Source organism: Monodon monoceros, unplaced genomic scaffold (genome assembly GCF_005190385.1).
Source record: "Monodon monoceros isolate NGI ecotype Baffin Bay Population unplaced genomic scaffold, NGI_Narwhal_1 Super_Scaffold_21, whole genome shotgun sequence".
In the NCBI taxonomy this organism is placed as follows: Eukaryota; Metazoa; Chordata; class Mammalia; order Artiodactyla; family Monodontidae; genus Monodon; species Monodon monoceros.
Genome location: NW_021703778.1, coordinates 159,521,203 through 159,543,644, shown reverse-complemented (window position 1 = coordinate 159,543,644; position 22,442 = coordinate 159,521,203). Strand labels below are relative to the sequence as shown.

Here is a 22,442-nt window from a genome sequence, read left to right as displayed (position 1 = left end):
AGAGGCAAGGTCAGAAATAACTTACATCACTTTTTTTTTCCCCAAAAGCTTTGTTAGAGAATCAAAATAATCAATAAATAGTCACATAAAGTAAAACCCACACATTTTTGCCTCATACAGCTTTGGTGCTTGTAGGTAAATTTCTAAGAGCTTCTAGTCAAATTTGAGGCCTGTGTTTAGCATTTACCGCCAAGTTTTCAGCTGAGTTGGATGCTGTTTTTGGTTATTTGTATTGTGTGGTTTAGCTGCATCTAACGACCTCCGATGAGCTTCTACTCAGGAAGACAAGATTGTCAGAGGATCCCCGTGTTATCCACTTAGCTTTCATACTGCAGCTCAAGAACCTCATTTTGCTTCTATGTGTCATTAATCCCAAAGGATGAGAGTTCAAATAAGCATATGAAAATCACCCCAGCTGCCCCGAGGAACCCATGGGGGTAGGCGAGTGGAGTCAGCTGTATGTGCACAGGCTACATTCATATTATTGTTTTTTGCTTCAACATATATTTGGAAAGAACTCTTGTCAGCTGCCAGTTATCTCCTTGTATACTACCCAGGGGCTAAAGAGGAAATCATAATTTAAAAATTAATTTCAGGAACCATCTATAGGATAAAATAAGTACGTGTTCAAAGAACCAGTGAGAATAATTTGTTTAGATTTTGAAAAAATATTTGGACAAGAGTTGACAATACTTCACAAAACCGGAATCCTGTTTAAGGTCCTCATCAGGATTAGGGCCTGGGGCCCACTGCTCTTTGCAAATCACATTACTATTTTACCTTCAGGGTCTTGATATTATGTACAGTGGTATTAATGGAGGCAGTGATGTGGAAGTGCTTCTAGGAACTGTTAACCTGTTATTGGTGGATAACAAAACAGCCAATTTATACAATGACAAGGTGTTTAAAACTCAGGCAATTATCCAGGTGTGTTTCTGCAAGATGCCAAATACTTGTGCATTTCCAAATTATTAGATATAGCTTTAATATTCATAAAACATCTGGGTGCTTGAATTTTTAGTCTCATATAGACATGGCCTAAACATTATTTCTCTACATTTTCATCCCATCTTTATTACTGTTGCATCACTATTTCATAGGAAAGCAGTTCTACAAATTGAATGTAAAGTGCACCTGTAAAACCGGAGAGCTACTTCTGGTTGATCAGAGTAAAAATGGTTGCTTCCAATGCATGCAATGGCTTCCACATGAGTATTGTCCTGTTTCAAAACCTCTTTGTAGTATTCAGTGGCTGATGAAATATTGTTCATTTCCTACTCTCCATCAAGACAGAAGAGCAATACTGTATTAATATTGGACAAGAAATTATTTTTATTCTGACTGGTTTAGATTATTTTATTCAATTAAATACTTATTAAGAGCCTACCATATGCCAGACTCTGTTCTAGGCCCTGGGGACACAATGTGAACAATAAGATAAAATTACAGTCGGCCCTCTGTATCTGCAGGTTCTGTAACCACGATTTCAACAAGCCACAGATCAAAAATTTTCAGAAAAAAATTCCAGAAAATTCCAAAAAGCAAAACTTGAATTTGCTGCACTAGCAAGTATTTATATAGCATTTACATTGTATTTATAGCTAGTTATATTTACATTGTATTAGGTATTATAAGCAATCTAGAGATGATTTAAAGTATACAGACGGATGTGGGTAGGTTCTATGCAAATCCTATGCCATTTTATATAAGGGCCTTGAGCGTCCATGGATTTTGGCAACCAAGGGGTCCTGGAACCAATCCCCCCTGGATACGGAAAGACGGCTGTACTGTCCTCAAGGAGGTTACATCTGGTAGGAAGACAAACAAATGAACAACTATCTAAGAGGAAGTTCTTTCAGTTTTTCACCACTGAGTATGATGTTAGCTGTGGGTCTGTCATATATGGACTTTATTATGTTGAGGTATGTTCCTCTATGCCCATTTTCTTGAGAGTTTTTATCATAAATGGATGCCGAATTTTCTCACAAGTTTTTTCTACATCTATTGAGATGATCATATGGTTTTCAGTATTCAATCTGTTAATGTGGTGTATCACATTGATTGATTTGCGAATATTGAAAAATCCTTGCATCCCCGGGATAAATCCCACTTGATGATGGTGTGATCCTTTTAATGTATTGTTGGATTTGGTTTGTTAATATTTTGTTGAAGATTTCTGCACTTCCTCTAAGATCAGGAACAAGACAAGGATGCCCACTCTCACCACTTTTATTCAACACAGAGTTGGAAGTCCTAGCCACAGCAACCAGACAAGAAAAAGAAATAAAAGGAATCCAAATTGGAAAGGAAGAAGTAAAACTGTCACTGTTTGCAGATGACATGAGACTATACATAGAAATTCCTCAAGACACCACCAGAAAACTACTAGAGCTCATCAATGAATTCAGTTACATTACAGAATACAAAATTAATACATAGAAATCTGTTGTATTTCTATACACTAACAACAAACTATCAGAAAGAGAAATTAAAGAAACATCCCATTTACCATTGTGACAAAAAGAATAAAATACTAGGAATAAACCTATCAAAGGAGGTAAAAGATCTATACTTGGAAAACTATAAGACACTAATGAAAGAAATTGAAGACGACACAAACAGATGGAAAGATATACTATGTTCTTGGATTGGAAAAATAAATACTGTTAAAATGACTATACTACCCAAGGCAATCTACAGGTTTGATGCAATCCCTATCAAAATAGCAATGGCATTTTTCACACAACTAGAAAAAATAATTTTAAAATTTGTATGGAGACACAGAAGACCCTGAATAGCCAAAACAATCTTAAGAAAGAAGAACAGAGCTGGAGGAATCATACTTCAGACTATACTACAAAGCTACAGTAATGAAAACAGTATGGTGGACCTCCCTGGTGGCCTAGTGATTGGGATTCTGGGCTTTCACTGTGGTGGCCCGGGTTCAATCCCTGGATCCCTGGTCAGGGAAATCCCGCAAGCTGCACAGTGCAGCCAAAAACAACAACAACAAACAAACAAAACCAGTATGGTGCTGGCACAAAACCAGACAGACATATAAATCAATGGAACAGAATAGAGAGCCCAGAAATAAAACCAGGTACTTATGGTCAATTAATCTACCACAAAGGAGGCAAGAATATACAATGAAGAAAAGACAGCCTCTTCAATAAGTGGTGCTGAGAAAACTGGACAGTTACATGTAAAAGAATGAAATTAGAACATTTTCTCACACCATATTCAAAAATAAACTCAAAATGGATTAAAGACCTAAATGTAACACCAGAAACCATAAAACTCCTAGGAGAAAACATAGGCAGAACACTCTTTGACATATATCGTAGCAATATTTTTTTGGATCTGTCTCCTAAAGCAGGGGTCCCCAATCCCCAGGCCATGGACCAGTATCGGTCCGTGGCCTGTTAGGAACTGCTCCACATAGCAGGAGGTGAGCAGTGGGCGAGTGAGCAAAGCTTCATCTGCAGCTCCCCATTGCTCCCCATCACTCGCATTACCACCTGAACCACCCCCCCGCCCCCATCTGTGGAAAAATTATCTTCCACGAAACTGGTCCCTGGTGCCAAAAAGGTTGGGGGCCGCTGTCCTAAAGCAGAGGAAATAAAAGGAAAAATAAGCAAATGGGACCTAAATAGACTTAAAAGCTTTTGCACAGCAAAGGAAACCACTGACAGAATGAAAAGACAACCTAATGAATGGCAGAAAATATATGCCACTCATATGACTGATAAGTGGTTAGTATCCAAAATATATAAACAGCTCATACAATTCAACATCAAAAAATAAGCAACCCAATTAAAAAATGGGCAGAAGACCTGAATTGATATTTTTCCAAAGAGGACATTCAGATGGCCAACATACACATGAAAAGATGCTCAATATCATTAATCATCAAAGAAATGCAAATTAAAGCCACAATGAGATATCACCTTACACCTGTCAGAATGGCTGTCATCAAAAAGACCATAACTATCAAATGCTGGCAAGGATGTGGAGAAAAGGGAACCCTCGTACATTGTTGGTCAGAATGCAAATTGGTGCAGCCACAGTGGAAGACGGTATGGTGGTTTCTCAAAAAACTAAAAATACAACTACCATATGACCCAGCAATTCCACTCCTGAGTATATATCTGAAAAAAACAAAAACAAAAACACTAATTCGAAAAAATTCATGCACCCCAAAGTTCATACAATTGCTAAAATATGGAAATAACCTAAATGTCCATCAACAGATGCATGGATAAAGAAGATGTGATTATACACACACACACACACACACACACACACACACACATAATAGAATACTACTCAGCCATAAAAAAGAGTGAAATTTTGCCATTTGCAACAACATGAATGGACTTGGAGTGTATTATGCATAATGAAATAACTCAGAGAAAGACAAATACTATATGATGTCACTTATATAGGTAATCTAAAAAATACAACAAACTAGTGAATATAACAAAAAGAAACAGACACAGATATAGATAACAAACTAGTGGTTATCAGTGGGGAGAGGGAAGGAAGGATGGGCAAGACAGGGACAGGGGATTAAGAGACACAAACTATTATGTATAAAATAAGCTACAAGAATATATTGTACAACACAGGAAATAAAGCCAATATTTTATAATCATAAATGGAGTATAACATTTAAAAATTGTGAATTATTATGTTGTACACCTATAACTTATACAGTATTGTATATCAACTATATCTCAATTAAAAAATTATATCTATTAAATTTATCACCAATTTCATCAATACTATTAGTATTATGAAAATGGTTTTGACCCTACAGACTCCTAGAAAGGACTTCCCCAGGAATCTCTGAACCACACTTTGAGAAATGTTGATAATTAGAATGATTTGGGGGCCTTTCTTCCCACTCATTCCCTCATTCCCATGAGGCAAATGAGTATGGCTGTCTCAGCCCCTTCTGGGTCTCTTTAGAAGTCAACTTTCCTATAAGATGCCCACATTCTCTGCCCTGCTGTGTAGAGCAGGCTCTCCTGGGTAGGGTACGCTCATGTCTGTGACAGGATGGATTAGTCTGTGTAACTCAGAGATAGAACAATATTAAGTCCTTTTGGTCATAATCTAGAGCCACATGCTCCAATTCTGCTTTTATCAATAATAAAATTAATGGTTTATCCTCCATTTATGTGAATCTTGTATCTATTTTTCAGTTGGTTCTCAAATTGGAGAAACAGGAGTGTTATTTATTAGTCCCATAAAACCCTGATATAACATCCACAGATTGATCCAAACTCATGCTTTATATATATTTTTTCACATGCTTTATATTTGAAATTCTTATTCAAAGTGCTTCCAGGATTTGGTTCCTAAAGAGAAGAGGCTTTTTCATTCATTGCTTATAGCTGAAAAATAACTAAACTTTTTTCAAAACACAGGGATGTTGATACATTTGTTAGTTAACTCTGAGTTAATTTTCTCCTGAATTCTACACTGCTTTTATACACAACTATTCCATGTTCTTAATATTTTAAGAACATAAGAACCAAGTGAAAAGTATAAAAAATAATTTCAATAGAAGTATATTTTCTATTTTTTGGTAAAACAAAAGCCTTGTAAAACTAAAAGGAAACAACAAATGAGTATCTGAACTCACCACCCTGTAATCCCCACCCCTACACGTACAATAAGTCCTTCCCTGACATGGGCTGTTTGTGTCCTCCCAAAATTCATATTGAAGCCCTAATCCCCAATGTGATAGTATTTAGAGGTGGAACCTTTGGGAAGTAATTAAGACATGAGTGTGGAGCCCTCATAATTGGGATTAATGCCCTTAAAGAAGAGACACCTGAGAGATGATCTCTCTCTCCACCATGTAAGGATAGAGCAAGAAGGTATCCAGACCAGGAGGATCCCTCACTAGGAACTGAAATGGCCAGCACCTTGATCTTGACTTCCTAGCCTCCAGAGCTGTGAGAAATAAATTTCTGTTGTTTAAGTCACCCAGGTTATGGTATTTTGTTATAGTAGCCCGAGCAGACTAAGACTTTCTCCTTCCAAAGAATAATCTTCACACTCAGGATGTGACCTGACCAGTGAGCCTTAATGGCCCCATGAACCATGGGGCCCCCTGAACATGACTTATCTGGTTTCCAGGGCAACAGCACCCCACAGTACAAGGCTTCATTCAGTGTTACAGCTGCCAAACTTGGTGTATTAGTCTGCTTGGGCTGCCATAACAAAATACCATAGACCGAGCGGCTTAAACAATAGAAGTTTATTTTCTCACAGTTCTAGAGGCTAGAAGTCCAAGATCATGGTGTCAGCATGGTCGAGTTCTAGTGAGGACTGTCTTCCTGGCTTGCACCTTCTCACGGTGTCCTCTCATGAGAGAGAGAGAAACAGAGACAGAGAGAGAGGGTTCAAGTGCTTTCTGTTGTCTCATCTTATAAGGGCACTAATCTCATCACAAGGGCCCTATCCTCGTGAGCTCACCTAATCCTAATTATCTCCCAAAGGCCCTATCTCTAAATACCCTCACATTGGGGCTTAGGGCTTCAACATATGAATTGGGAGGTAGGGGGAGGGGACATAACTCAGTCTGAAACAGGTGGTAATGTCCAATTCAAAGAAGACTCCAGCCTCAATGGTCAATTGTTTCAAGGCTTTCAGTTCTATAAAATTACTTTAGTAGTCTGTATCTGTTAATCCCATACTCCTAATTTGTTCCTCCCCCACTCCCTCTCCCCTTTGGTAACCCTAAGTCTGTCTTCTATGTCTGTGAGTCTGTTTCTGTTTTGTACACCTGAAATTAAGACAATATTGTAAATCAACTATACTTCAATAAAAAAGAAAAAAAAGAACATCTTAGAATGTTTGTATACTTGATTGATGGGCATGGACTTAATTTATGTATTCTCTAGGAATTTTAGACTGAAACTAACATGTTTTTGACAACCTTACATGCAGTTTTTCAAACTTGTTATTATAAAACACGTGCTGATGTTAAATAAATTTAAATGCATGTTTAAAAATCTCATAAGTAATTACAAATAGCCTCTAAATGGCTTGTACCAATGTACACTTCCAGCAACAATGTTCATACATGACCTCTGTTCCTCCACACCCTTGACAACCTTAAATGCCACGGAACTTATTCATCTTTGTTAACCTGATTAAGTAAAAAATGACATTATTGTTTGAATTTTTATTTCTTTAATCATTACTGAGGTTAGACATTCAACACACCAGGTATTTACATTTCTTTTTCTGTGAATTGTGGATTCGTGTCTTTTGCCAGTTTTCTTATCCTGTCTCTTGTCCTTTTATTATTGGTTTATGTGTATGAGGGGCTTGGATGGGAAACCACCCTCCTGGGCTCAGGAGAGCTGGAGACACAACTGTAGCTTGGGGATCCCTGGACACCGACCGTTTTCTCCTTCTGGATGCAATGAACCTGTGCTGATGCTGAATTCAGTTCAAAATCCAGCGAGGCCCTGTGTTTATAAACATTCCCTTCAGAGGAGAAGCACAGATGGTTTGGTTGAGTTGTTCCAGATGTGTGTTAACCGGCGCCGGTATGAAAGGGCAGCGGGGTAGCTGAAATGCAGCTGGGGTTTGGCTGTTGTCTCATCTCTGGGGGGACTTTACTGGCGTGCAGACGGTCAGCAGCCACTGTGTGGGCTGGAAGGACAACAACGGTCACACTGTGATCTCACCTCCACAACTGCTCTGAGGAAATACCGAGTTTCCGTGTTTACATGCTTGACCAAAATGAGAATTTATAAGTGTGTGTATGCACAGGCATGTGTCTATGTGTAATTCTCCATCAATTGGAAACCACCTGAAACCCAGCAATTGTTAAGCAATGTATAAACTGAGGAAATGAAAAGAAGCCCTTTTTTCTGTCCCAGGTATGGCAAATATGTGCCCTGTTTGATATTTTTACCTTTTTTTGTTTGGGTTTGCTTTTATTGGTATTTTTGTTTTTACAATATAGAAAAGTTAACTTTTACATTCTCAAATTTATCAATTTTTTTCTGTTATGGCTTTCTGACTTAGTATCATGTTCAGGAGGGTCTTCCCCATTCCAAGTTTATACAGATAATTCATCTGTATTTTCTTCTGGAACATTCATGGTTTTAAATCTTTGAGGCACCTGGTAGCAATGGGTTCTTTTAGTATAAGAAATCATTACTCATCCAGCTCTATTTCTAAACTACTAAATAATCCAATTGGTTTAATAGACAATCTTAGCACATAAATTTTCATATGTATGAATAAACACAGATTCTATTTTTGTCCTTTAAATAATATCTTCAAGCATATAAATGTCACTTCAAGTGTATAAACAACCGTGGTATCATTTAAGTGATTTTATAGTAGCTATTAGTGGTTATTTTTGAACCAATTCACAGAATATTAACTCTAATTAGATTTTTAGTTATTTAAAACAAAACTGCAAATAAGGAAGTGAATTTTGCAATGATCCTCAAACGCTGTTATACTTCAGAATCACCTAGTGAGCTTGCTAAGCAGACAAAAATCTACATCCCACCTTCCAGGACATCTGATTCAGAAGGCAGAAAATGGGCCTCACTCTCAAAACACTCCCAAAGTCACTTCTATTCACAGTAAAGTTCAAGGACCACAAGAATAATATTTCCTAGGGTAATGTTTCTCATTCCAAATACCTTTTAACATAGAACAATTCAAATAAGGTTTACCATACAAAGATTTCCAGTGTATTCCTTTTCTCCTTATGTGACAATGGATTGAGGGTTAATTACTAAAGTTTGTTCCTTAGCGTTGCAGCCTACACAACATATGCCTTAAGGGATTTCTGCATGTCTATCATACTTTTCTCTGGAGGGATTCTTTCCCTTTATGTTCTTTTTTTTAATTTATCACTTTCATTTTGGTCTTGTTTCTTCTAAATGAACATGTCGTGCTGCCTATTGTTCATTGCTTGTTCTGTACAGAAACTTGTTTAAAATGATTTATCCTTGCGAATTTTATTTGGTTGTGGTTTTAATTTTTCTTGGGGCCTTTTGTTTATTCATTTGAAAGGCAGACCTTTATTTGAACTGTTCTATGTTAAAAGATATTTGAAATTAGAAACATTTAAATCCCTATCTCATACCATTCTCTATACCTTCTATATGTTTGAAATACTTCATAATAAAAACTTAGTTTGACTAATGCATACACTAAAATCTCTTATTCTGTTGGTAAATCACAGGCCAACAATCATAATTTTATAAACTGTTATCCTTTATAAGACCCCAAGGGACTATGACCTTACTTAAGTAGCATATAACCTCAATCTTACATCAACTTTTTGAAGGACATGAACCTTACCTCATAGATCCTGGCAATTCCACAAAGTAGGGCTACTTCTCCTGGAAACTTATCTAAGCCTTGTTTGAAAAGATTTAAAGCAGTCACAGGTTGATCCAATGAGATGTAAACCTAAAACCAAGATACATTTTGATAAAAGTACTGGTTCTTAAAATAATAGCATTTGTTATGACAAGTTTATAATTATTGCTTAGTAACAAATTATCTCCTAGATATTATAGTAAAAAAGTTTCAGAAATCTGTTGGATTAATTTCCAATAATGATACTATACTTTTATCTCCACATGTTGTATATGAAACATTCATTCATTTATTCATTCAGCAAACACTTACTGTGGACTTACTATTGTCACAGAGACTGGCCAGGACTAGAAAAGAAAGGATCAAGGGAAAATCTTTCTAGGATGGAACAGACATAAGTATATCTATAGGCTGGCACTAAAGACCAATTATGAGGCTGATTTTGAAGATGCTGGAGAAACAGGGGACGACCCATGGAAGAAGGTCTGAGAAGGAGCAGCCGGGGAGAGCCTCTGGAGATGGCGGTTTGGGAGAAGGACCCTCGGAAATAGAGGAGAAACAGATTTGTAGGGTACAGGGTCAGGGAGTTGAGAGGGTTGGCACTTGATAGTTTCTGCTTAATTAGCAACTGGAACATTAGCGTAGATAAACCATATACTTATTAGGAATTTCTAAAATAAGAGAATTATAGTTTTATGTATAGAAACATAAGATTATGACATTTTTTTCTTCATGATCTTGGATCCTCTGTTTCTTCCTAAACATGCAGATTGTGCTTTGAAGAGGCCCAAATGGATACACAGAAAACTGCTTGCAGTGTTTACTGCTAAAGTGTGCGATTAGAGGGAAGGGTATGGATGAAAACTTTTCAATTATTGCCTTATATGCTTCTGAACTGCTTTTTAAAATATAGTGAGTATATAATTCCATATACTAAGTAATATAAAATATTTAATAATTTTTAAATTAACAATCTAAAATTTTAAGAAATAATGTGGTTCCTAAAATCTGCTTGGTCTCTATTACTGAGCAATAATTCCTTCACATATTAAAGAAAATAAGTAAATTGTACCTCTATATAGTCATGTAGGCAACAGTGGATTTAAACAAATCAATTTATGAAAAAATAGTCAAATTAGAACTATTAAATATGACTCTAGTCATATTTAACAATAGTTAAAAAGTACATTTTTTTAACCACGTGGCAAGTGATTATCAATTAAGATGATAGTCAAATACTGTGACCTGAGTTATAATTTCAAGCTGTCAGAAGAGTTTACTGTGATGTTTAGAAAACTCTTTAAGAATTTTAACATATAATGTATAGAAGATACTTAGAACCAGATAGTTTCAAATATTTCTGAAAAACCACTATAAACATACTAAGATTATCACAGTAAGTTTATATGGTAGAACTTCCATTTTGTTTCTTTTTAGTATGCAAACCATATTTTTTTGAATTTTATTTTATTTATTTTTTTATACAGCAGGTTCTTATTAGTTATCCATTTTATACATATTAGTGCAATACCATATTTAGAAAGTAGTAGCACTTCCTTTTATAGCTCATCTTCTTTTCAACCTCCTTTACCACACTTTTTTTTTTTTAACCACACTTCTTAAATTTAAAAAATTCTTAAAGATATAGCAAGGTGATATCCTAACCACCACTTCAACAAATGTTTCTTTAAAGTAGCCTTGGTGAGGGTAAAGAAGTAACTTTATTCCAATACTGAAAATTCTAGGTGGCCCTTCATTTCTGTTGTGGTTTGTAGATGGCACTACAGGGCAGTAAGTCAGCCCTGGAATCAGAAATGCCTGAGTTTGAATGCTGGCAAATAGCCAAGTGAGCTTGAAAATCTTAGTTACCCTCTTTAAGTCTCCCTTTCCTTAAGAGTACAAAGGAAATGTTAAAATCTGCCTCGTGGTGTTGCTATGAGGGTTAAATTGCATATGGAACAGACCCGATAGAATACCTTACCACTGAGTAGGTGCTCAGTAAATGGGAAATATTGTTTTTGTAATAATGGCACAGCCAAAGAGTGAAGGTCCTACATAAAAACAATCCCTGCTCTCTATAGTCTGCTTAGGTGGGAGACAAGTGTGCTGCAGAAAAGTGCCTCTCTGGGGCTTGTTACCCATGGGGGTAGTAAGCCTGTGGCATTTTCTTCTGTTCTAATGGGCAATATTTCAAAGGTGTTGTCTTATTTTTCATGGCAACCAATTTTTCCTGAGATGGGTATTCTCTGTATGTTCTCACATTTTCCCTTATTATAAAAAAAAGAAAAAAAAAAAAACTTAAGTCTGAACACATTAACTTGTCAAATATTCCTAAAGAAACTGGTAACTCTCCCCATGCACTTGTCAGAATTTAAACATTTACCCTGAGAAGACAAATTCCACTCAAATTAAGAATACTTACTTTTGCCAAGTAGAGAAATGTATCTACCATTTCCTGCTGCTTCAGGGCTGATTTAAATTGTTTTTCTGCTTCACGATACATTCCTAACCTAAGAACAGCCATTTAAAAAATTAGACATTCAATTTAAAATAAATACTACAGCATTTATTCATACCTTGAGGATATGAATTAGAGACAAATTACATCTAAGAGTAAGCATGTAGCAAAGAAGGTGATGTTATACACACATACATATTAACATGTACGTTTATATAGTTTAGGAAAAAGATTCCTGTTTTCCCATATTCACTGCCTAATGCTTAAATGGTATGTAAAGAGTCTGTCTGAAGCCTAGTCACAGCAAGACTCATAGCTGCCAGGGAGCAAGGTCACACCAGTTCACCACCCAAAGAGCTTATGATCAGCTGACATATGTCACATGACCTCAATAAATGCTTAGAGCCTCCATTTTATTGGAAGAACTGAAGATGACATTTCTTTGAAAACATCTGCTTTGAGATAAAAGCCCATTTTTTTAAAGTGAGGTATAATGACATAAAACATTATATTAATTTCAGGTGTACAACATAATTTGATATTTGCATATATTGCAAAATGATCATCACAGTAAGTCTAATTAACATCCGTCACCATACATATGTTAATATAGTTACAGAATATATACTTCATTTTGTTAATATAGTTACAGAATATAGATATAGTTACAGAATTTTTTCTTGTGATGGGAACTTTTAAGGTTTACTTTCTTAGCAACTTTCAAACATGCAATACAGGATTAACTATTGCTGCAATGCTGTATGTGACATTCCCATGACTTGTTTATTGTATAACTGGATGTTTGTACCTTTTGACTCCCTACACCCACTTGCCCACCCCCTACCCTCCAGCTCTGTCAACCACCAATCTGTTCTCTGTATCTATGAGCTTTGTTCTTTATTTTTTTTAGATTCCTCACATAAGTGAGATCATACAGTATTTGTCTTTCTCTATGAGACTTATTTCACTTAGCATAATGCCCTAAAGGTCCATCCATACCATCGCAAATGGCAAGATTTCATTCTTTTTCGTGGCTGAGTAATATTCCATTGCATATATACATATATATACACACACACATATATATATATATTACATATACTTCTTTATCCATTCATCTGTTGATGGACACTTAGATTGTTTCCATATCTTGGTTATTGTAAATAATGCTGCAATGAACATGGTGATGTAGATATCTTTTCTTTGAGTCAGTGTTTTCACTTTCTTCAGATAAATACCCAGAACTAGAACTGCTGAAGCATATGGTAGTTCCATTTTTAATTTTTTGAGGAACTCCCATACTGTTTCCCATATGGCTGCACCAACTTACATTCCCACCAACAGTGCATGAGGGTTCCCTTTTCTTCACATACTACCAACACTTGCTATTTCTCATCTTTTCAATAATAGCCATTCTAACAAATGTAAGGTGATATCTCATTGCGGTTTTGGTTTGAGTTTCCCTGATGATTAGTGATGTTGAGCACCCTTTCATGTACCTGTTGGCCATCTGTAATGTCTTCTTCAGAAAAATATTCAGAGCCTCTGCCCATTTTTTAATCGGATTTTTTTTTTTTACTATTGACTTTCATGAGTTTTTTTATATATGTTAGATGTTAACCCCTTTTGGATATATGATTTGCAAATATTTTTTCCCATTTGGTAGGTTGCCTTTTCATTTTGTTCATGGTTTCCTTTGCTGTGCAGTAGCTTTTTAGTTTGAAAAAGTCTCACTTATTTATTTTTGCTTTTGTTGCCTTTGCTTTTGGTGTCAAATCCAAAAATTCATCACCAAGACCACTGTTAAGGAGCTTACTGCATATGTTTTCTTCTAGGAGTTTTATGATTTCAGGTCTTATATTCAATCTTTAATCCATTTTGAGTTAGTTTTGTATATGGTGTGAGATGGTGATCCATCATTCTTTTGCATGTGGCTGTCCTATTTCCCAACACAATTTATTGAAGAGACTGTCCTTTCCCCATTGTACATTGACTTTTTATAAATTTTTTAAATTAATTAATTAATTTGTTTTTGGCTGCACTGGGTCTTCGTTGCTGCGTGCGGGCTTTCTCTAGTTGCAGTGAAGGGGGCTACTCTTCGTTGTGGTGCCTGGGCTTCTCATTGCAGTGGCTTCTCTTGTTGCAAAGCACAGGCTCTAGGCACGCGGGCTTCAGTAGCTGTGGCATTCAGGCTCAGTAGTTGAGGCTCATGGGCTCTAGAGTGCAGTCTCAGTAGTCGTGGCGCAAGGGCTGTTGCTCTTTGGCATGTGGGATCTTCCCAGACCAGGGCTCGAACCCGTGTCCCCTGCATTGGAAGGTGGATTCTTAACCACTGTGCCACCAGGGAAGTCCCTCTTTTGTAAATTTATTGACCACATGTGCATGGGTTTATTTCTGGGCCCTGTATTCTGTTCCATTGATCTATGTGTCTGTTTTTATGCCAACAGCATACTGTTTTGATCCCTATAACTTTTTTTTAAATTAAATTTAATTTATTTTTTATGCAGCAGGTTCTTATTAGTTATCTACTTTATACAATCCCTATAGCTTTGTAATTTGGTTTGAAGTCAGGGAATGTGATGCCTCCAGCTTTGTTTTTCTTTCTCAAGGTTGTTTTAGTTCTTCAGGGTCTGTTGTGGTTCCATACAAATTTTAGGATTGTTTGTTCTATTTCTTTCAAAAATGCCATTGTAATTTTGATAGGGATTGCACTGAAACTGTAGATTGCTTCAGGTAGTATGGACATTTCAACAATAATAATTCTTCTAATCCATGAATGTGAAATATCTTTCAATTTACTTATGCCTTCATCAATTTTTTTATCAATATCTTATAGTTTTTGGTGTACAGGTGTCTCAACTCCTTGGCTAAATTTATTCCAAGTTATTTTATTTTTTGATGCTATTGTAATTGGGATTGTTTTCTTAATTTCTCTGATAGTTTGTTATTAGTGTACAGAAAGCAACAAATTTCTGTATATTCATTTTGTATCCTACAAATTTACTGAATTCACTTATTAGTTCCAATAGTTTTTTTGGTGGAGTCTTTAGGATATTCTAGATATAGTATCATGTCATCTGTAAACAGACAGTTTTACTTCTTCCTTTCTGATTTGGATGCCTTTTATTTCTTTTTCTTGCCTAAACTTCTCTGGATAGGACTTCTAATACTATGTTGAATAAAAATGGTGAGAGTGGGCATCCTTATCTTATTCCTCATCTTAGAGCAAAATCTTTCAGATTTCCACCAATGAGTATGAATTTAGCTGCAGGCTTGTCATGTACGGCCTTTACTATATTGAGGTACATTCGCTCTACACCCGCTTTGTTAGGAATTTTTATCATAACTGGATGTTGAATTTTGTCAAATGCTTTTTCTGCATCTACTGAGATGATCATGTGATCTTTATCCTTCATTTTGTTAATGTGGTGTATCACAGTGGTTGATTTGCATATACTGAACCATCCCTGCATCCCTAGAATAAATCCCACTTAATCATTATTATGATCCTTTTAGTGTAATGTTGAATTTGATGTGCTAATATTTTGTTGAGGATTTTTGCATCTATGTTCATCAGCGATATTGGCCTGTAATTTTCTTTTCTTGTGGTGTCCTTATTTGGTTTAGGTATCAGGGTAATGCTGGCCCCATAAAATAAGTTCAAAAGTGTTCCCTCCTCTTCTATTTTGTAAAACAGTTTGAGAAAGATTGGTATTAATTCTTCTTTGAATGGCAGAATTTACCTGTGAAGCTCTCTTGTCCTGAATTTTTGTTTGTAGGGAGTTTTTAAATTACTGATTCAATCTCCTTACTAGTACTTGGTCTGTTCAGATTTTCTATTTCTATGACTCAGTCCTGGAAGATTTTATGTTTCTAGTAACGCATCCATTTCTTCTAGGCTGTCCAGTTTGATGGCCTATAATTGTTCATAGTAGTCTCTTATGATCCTCCGTATTTCTGTGGTATCAGTTGTAATATCTCCTCTTTCATTTCTGATTGTATTTATTTGAGTACTCTATTTTCTTGATGAGTCTAGCTAAAGTTCTGTTAATTTTGTTTTTCTTTTCAAAGAACTAGTTCCTGGTTTCATTGATCTTTTCTACTGTCTTTTAAATCTCTATTTCATTTATTTCTGCTCTGATCTTTGTTATTTCCTTCTTTCTACTAGCTCTGGGTTTCATTTGTCCTTCTTTTTCTAGTTCCTTGAGGAGTAAAGTTAGGTTGTTTATCTGAGAATTTTCTTGTTTCTTGAGTAGGCATTTATTGCTAGGAACTTCCCTCTTAGGACCGCTTTTGCTGCATCCCATAAGTTTTGGTGTGCTGTATTTCCATTTTCACTTATTTCAAGGTATTTTTTGACTTTGCATAAACCCATTTTTAAACTTTAAACAATTTTGAGGTAAATAGTAATTGCCACTCGAGTAAAACAGCTGTACCGTTTTATTATTCTACAAACATTTTCTTTTCCTTTTTTTGTATCTAGTCTATGAACTTCAGACTTGTTCCTTGCCTAAATATAACTGTTCTGGTGTCAACACGCACTTCTTCTGCCCAGGGAAATGAAATCAATCATTAAAGCGCACTTCAGCCTGTCTTTAATAGATCTGTTTGGCTTTCTCATAACTACTCATCCCCAGACATCTAAGAGCTACTTAGCACTTTATGACAATGCTTTTATTTTGTAAAATAAAGTCAAAACAACATACAATATGGTCCATTATGTTACTTTCATTCTTGAAAGAATAGCTTTGTTCTTTTTTCCTAACCTAAGCCTCAAGTACTGGCATGGCTATACCCAGCTATTTGGGACAATGGACAATGTGGGACAATGGACAATGTGGGACAATGAGGTTAAAAGTGACCCCAAAATCTGGCCTAAAGTTAGAGGATGTGTGATGTAGTAGAAGCCCCTACCGCTTCAAAGGTCCCACAACTTTTACAAGGAGTATTCATAAAATGTTATCAGAGAACTCTGAAGTTCTGAAGAACGGCTTTATATTTATATACAAAGCTTCAACTGAACATTCAAGCCTTAAACACGTGGCTGAAGTTCAGTCACTGAATTCCATGAACACCTAATTATCCATGAGAGTCTATATTTGTAACTAAGTTGTCTCTTTCGAAAAATGATTTAAAAGGGATTACAATAACAAGATACATGTAAAATAAGAATATGAAAACAGAAATAGATTTATAAAAAAAATGGAGAATAAACAAATTAAAAAGCAAACAAGCAATCAGAGCTATTGAACCACCTGGAAACCAAAGAAAGGAAAGAATGAGTCATATGTGTTTTATTACTGTACCCTTAAGAGATCATTTCTTCTAGCCCTATCAAAAAGGAATTTATCACATGGGTTCCTGTGCAGAGGAAATGGAGTGGCCACCATGTGTAAAGAAAGTCTAGGAATAATGAAAACATCAGTCAAGTTCACAAACACAGGACAATATCAAAGAATCAGAGTCCAGAGATGATCTCCACCAACTGCCAACTTTTTCTCTCCAATTTAATTCAGTAAACATTGTCAAGGATCAACTGCATGCACATTTAATGATGGTAAGGAGTTGCAAAAATGAAGATAACAACCATGTTCTGAAGGCACCAGTAAAGATTGAAACAAAACATATTTTAAAATAAATTTAATTGCATTATGGCCAATGAGAAAAAAAGTGTTTTGAGAGCACAGCGGAGGAGCAAACTAAGTTTCAGCGGGGAAGTAACAGGCAAGATTTTGACAGCTAGATAGGATGGGGAGGGGGTGAGGGAATATCTCTGACGGAAGCAAACTATCAGCATAAGCACACAAGCAGGAAAGTACACAGCATGTTAGGGGAGTGCTGAGTTGTTGGGTTTAATTGAAAAGGAAAACACAACAAGGAATGAGAGAAGTAACAGAAAAGTGAAAAGCTGTAGACTGGGACAAAGTCATGGGAGCCACACTTAAAATCCAGGCTTCATTTCAGAGATAATGGAGATTAACCAAAGAATCCAACAAGAGCTGGTTTTTTTGCAACAGTTACTCTGACAGTGGGGTATACAGGAAGGATTGATGGGACAAGAAAATGGAGGCAGAAAACCCAGATAAGAACCTAATGTAGCAATTCAAACAAATGACACTAAAAGCCAGGATTAAAGCACTGGAGTGGGAATGGGTAGCAGTGGAGCAACTGTAAGAGATACTGCAGAGGAAGAACCAGTAGAACTTAATGATCAGGAGCAAAGAGACAGAAGTCAATATGGGGCTACATCCTCTGGCAATCCATCCTTGACATCTTTCTCTGGGCTCCCACTGCACCCTGCACTTGCTTCTATCATAATGGGAACCACATTTATAATTGTTTCCTGTTCTCTCTCCTCCATTCAAATGTAAGCCATTTGAGCAAATGAATAAATGAATGAATGCTGAATACATAATAAGACAAGAAGCTATTAAGGAACAGAGGAGAACAATAATTAATATGACAAAATATACTCATTTAAATGCCATCTTATATGGATGGCAGAAGGAATCCAAGTTGTGCTTTTCTCTCATTATTATAGATTTCTGAGAGTTTTGCTTAGAAGCTCAAGATTTCAAGCTTGTCTTCAGAAATTATATTCATAAGAGTTTAATGTTATAATTGTCCAAAATTACCTTTTAGTAGAAAATACTTCCTCAATCTAACAGTAGGAAAAAATACTTCAGAGTTCTATGTGAAATATCTAAATGGAAAATAGTCTTAATTTCAATAGTAGAAGAATAAGCATCCTTTTTATTCTATTTATATATTTCCTTTTCCTCACAGTGTTTAACTAATAACTAAAGTTAATAACCATCGAAGGATACTCACAGTACCTAGTCTACCTTGTTTTTGAATAATAAAAGACATATTTATCTTTATAAAATATAATTTTTCATTTGTCACTATTTTTCAAATGCTCCAAGTGCATTTCAATATCAAGCAATCATTTCAGATCCTATTTACCAGTTGCTATATAATATGCATAAATTATTACAACTTTTTTTATGTCTCAATTAATTTGCTTAAAAATGTGTTTAAACATTAAGTAAATTAGTGTAAGACTATTTAGATCCTAGAGAAACACCATGGGATTGTGCAAATAGTAAAAGAACTGGCATCAGAAAGCTGAGCTCAAATTCTCGTTCTGTCACATACTAGCTACATGAATTTGGGAAAGTCACTTTATCTTTCTGAGGCTCAGTTTCTCACATCTGGACAAAGGGCTAATAATAGCAACTATATCCAAAGTGCCATAAGATTTAAGTGAGATAATGTAATGTGTGGACAAGCTATCTCAACTATAAAGCACTTTACAGACATGAGGCATCAGTAGAAATAAAAACTTGATGGGGAAAGAATCTAAAAAAAAAAAGTGGATATATGTGTATGCATAAGTGATTCACTTTGCTGCACACTTGAAACTAACACGACATTGTAAATCAACTATACTCCAATAAAAATTAAGAAGGAAGGAAGGAGGGAGGGAGGGAGGGAGGGAGGAAAGACTTGAGAGCCAAGAGGAGTGGAGTGAGAACGAACAGACTCAATTCTAGTCCTAGGTCTGTTACTGACTAGTTCCTGATGCAAATCACAACCTCTCTCTGGCCTCAGCTTCCTCATCTGAAAAGGAGTGTTGGATGTGATGGTCTCAAAGTTTCCCCTTCCCAGCTCTAAAATTTTACTATCCTAAAGGTGTCAGTTCTTAGTGCCATCATGTGATTGCTAAGTAAATGCTTCCTCACGTAAGCCAAAGACACAGTTCTCCTTTCTTCATGAGGAAATCTATCCCCCAGAAAAGGTTACCAGATTTGAGACTCTAAAATATGTTGCTGCTTCTAAGCCTTTTCCAAATAATCAAAATTTTACCTGTAGTAACATTTTCCAATCTGCACTTTCCACCACCAGTCCTTGTACTGAGAATGCTCTGTGGAAAGGGCAGCCAAATCCAAAGCCTTTGAAAAACAATTCATTTTAGATTAGGATTTTCTTTTCTAACAATAAACAGAAACAAAAAATAATGAAATAAACCATATAATTAGCATCAATCAAAACATGCATTAGAAATCAGACAGAAACTCAAGCTGCTCATGTCTCCAGATGGCCCCACCAATCTTCCCTAAATAATCAGTTCCAGACCAGAGGACTGACAGCAGATGAGAAGTAAACAGTGATCAAAGGGAAGCAGACATACAGTCTATTTGAATACAATTTTAATATACAAGGTACGAAAATGGTATTTAAAAATCCGTCAGTTTTTACCCTCTCCCAACCAAAATGCCTCCAAACCCAGTGGGAGTCAAGCCTTTACCACGTAAGGCAGGCCCAACCGCAGGCCCCACTTTAAGGACAGGTGTAGAGAAATAAAGAAAGATCAAGTATGCAGATAGAAAAAGGTTTGAAAACAGGGTCATGAAGAAGAGTGAAAGGAGCTGGGGTACTTGGGTAACCGCCGTCTTTTAACAACCATCATTCCATTATTCTGACATTACCTCACATGCCAGTAATTCTAAAGGTCAGACTTTCATTCGCTGCAGACTAAAGAAGATCTTCTTAACTGCTTTTGCATTTTACATGTGTTTATCCCTTTCTCTCTAACGTCTTCTAGTTTGTTCCTTCTAGTGATTATTTAAGATCAGACAAGAGACATCTCATTAGGAATTAGGATTCTATACCAAAAAAGTGGAAACCATTTGGACAAAGAGGAAAGTAAGTCAATCTTTATACAAATTCAAAGCTCACAGAAATCTGAAGCTCATATAAAGATCTGGTGAATAAAAACTCAGGTTATTAGTTTAAAAAGAATTCTGGTTTTTTAATAATACTTGTTATTCTTTCTCTTAAGGTTGAAAACCTTTTATTCTTTAGTCAGTGTTAACATCATGATGATATCCAACAGCTCAGTTAAAGTAACTCTTAGATTTTCAGTTCTATAATCTCAGAATGCATCCCATATTATTGCCCATTTCTTAATATTAACTCTTTTCTGAAATGAATGCCAGAAGAGCTCCTTGAATCTCCTACTGCAAAATAAATAACTTTCCTTGTGTTCCCCATCTTCCCTCGCTCCAGGGGAGACTTCTAAATATGCAAACTATTTATAAAGGAATGGTGTCACCATGCTGAGGTTCTAATGGACTTGAAAAATCAACACCTCTACTTGAAAGCTATGGAAATTAAAAGCACGCTACACACTATGTTCATAAGCTTTTCTTTTTTCCCCCAAGCAAGAGGTAAAAATGGAAGTGAAAAATGAAGAAAAAAAGTATAATTTCAATTACCATTATCTCTGGAAGTACCAGAGAACCATATTTCAATCAGCTCAGTTCAGGAGTAAATTGTAAATATCTGAATATATTCATTTTAACTTAATCCTTTAAAAGACCTGTTCCAGCGAATAGATCAGATTCACTTTCATGTTTAATATAACAGACCTTCTATTTTTCAGAAAAATGTCATTCTAAATTTTTTTTACACCTTCTAATTTTTCCAAGATTAGACTTAGTGCTGATTACAGGCTGCTGATTTTACTTTCAGATATGGTTCCTATGCAGGAGCCACATGTTTGTCTAAACCAATTAAGGAAATTAATATGATCACTGATGTAGAATAAAAATGGTCAAAAAAATTACATATTAATGATCACTCTTCATTTGAAGACTGGGGCTGCACTAGACAAAACCACTTGTGACTATTTCAAATGGACTCTAAATTCCCCGAGGACAGGCATCCACTTCTTAACACATCTCTGTTCTGCAATGTCACTGTGCGGTTAAGAGGCACTCAAGAATTATTTGTTGACTGAATTAATTCTATTCTTTACTTCTGACTTACGTTGAAAATAACTTAAGAACCAAACAAAACTGTCATAGTAATAAGATTCATAATTAAAAGCTATTAACATTTTAAAATTTTAAAGAGGTTACAGAGAGCTATATTTCTTTAAAGTCTTCCCCAGTTTTTTAAAATAAATTACTATATACTTATATTTAAGGATCTTTGAATAAGTCAATCAATCCAATATCTAGATATTAATAAAGACCTAGAAGGTCATAAATAAAAGGCGTAAGTTTATAAAAGTCCATAAGAACAGGGAACCTTGGCAGATCTCGACAACATGTTTGTGAATACATCCACCTGGGCGTCCCAGTGACCTTCCTAAGTAATAGTGCTCCAACCTCTAAAGTTTAAAAAACAGTCATCCTTTCACTATTGTTAGAGTTGCGACAACTTCAGCATGACGAAATTAAAGAGCATATGGAAATAAAGATTCCAGAATCACCAACCCACATGCCCCTTCAGTTTGTCAACATTGCCAATACTGCCCCAAGAAGGGAGAGGAAGGAAGTTATTAAGAACTCAAAGGCAGAAATACAGTTTTCCATAGAACAAATTCTATTTTTTCAATGTAGCTGAAAAAACAACATTCCTCAACAAAATTATGTAAATGCCAAGATGCAGAACAACATCTTCAAGATGAATAAAGACATCATCACTATGACCTATAAACAGCATATGATCTGTCAACTTTCTGAACCCATTGCCTACAACTCTTCCCCTTCAAAGACCTCACTCCAGCCACAGTGGCCTCCTCACTGTTCCTTAAACA

General features: G+C 35.8%; 1 protein-coding gene across 3 annotated transcripts in view; it reads right to left on the bottom strand.

Moving 5' to 3' along the window:
• Positions 1-22,442, bottom strand: part of TTC8 (tetratricopeptide repeat domain 8) — a 50,633-nt gene that overhangs the window by 6,501 nt on the left and 21,690 nt on the right. For all 3 annotated transcript variants that reach the window (XR_003796068.1, XM_029239366.1, XM_029239367.1), the window contains exons 7-10: positions 19,703-19,788; positions 11,798-11,885; positions 9,355-9,465; positions 1,135-1,274 (exon numbers count right to left, since the gene is read on the bottom strand). Coding sequence is in view for 2 of the 3 variants with exons in the window: in XM_029239366.1 (XP_029095199.1) it covers positions 1,135-1,274; positions 9,355-9,465; positions 11,798-11,885; positions 19,703-19,788 (425 nt within the window). In the remaining variant the exon portion in view is untranslated. The remainder of the gene's footprint in view (positions 1-1,134; positions 1,275-9,354; positions 9,466-11,797; positions 11,886-19,702; positions 19,789-22,442) is intronic.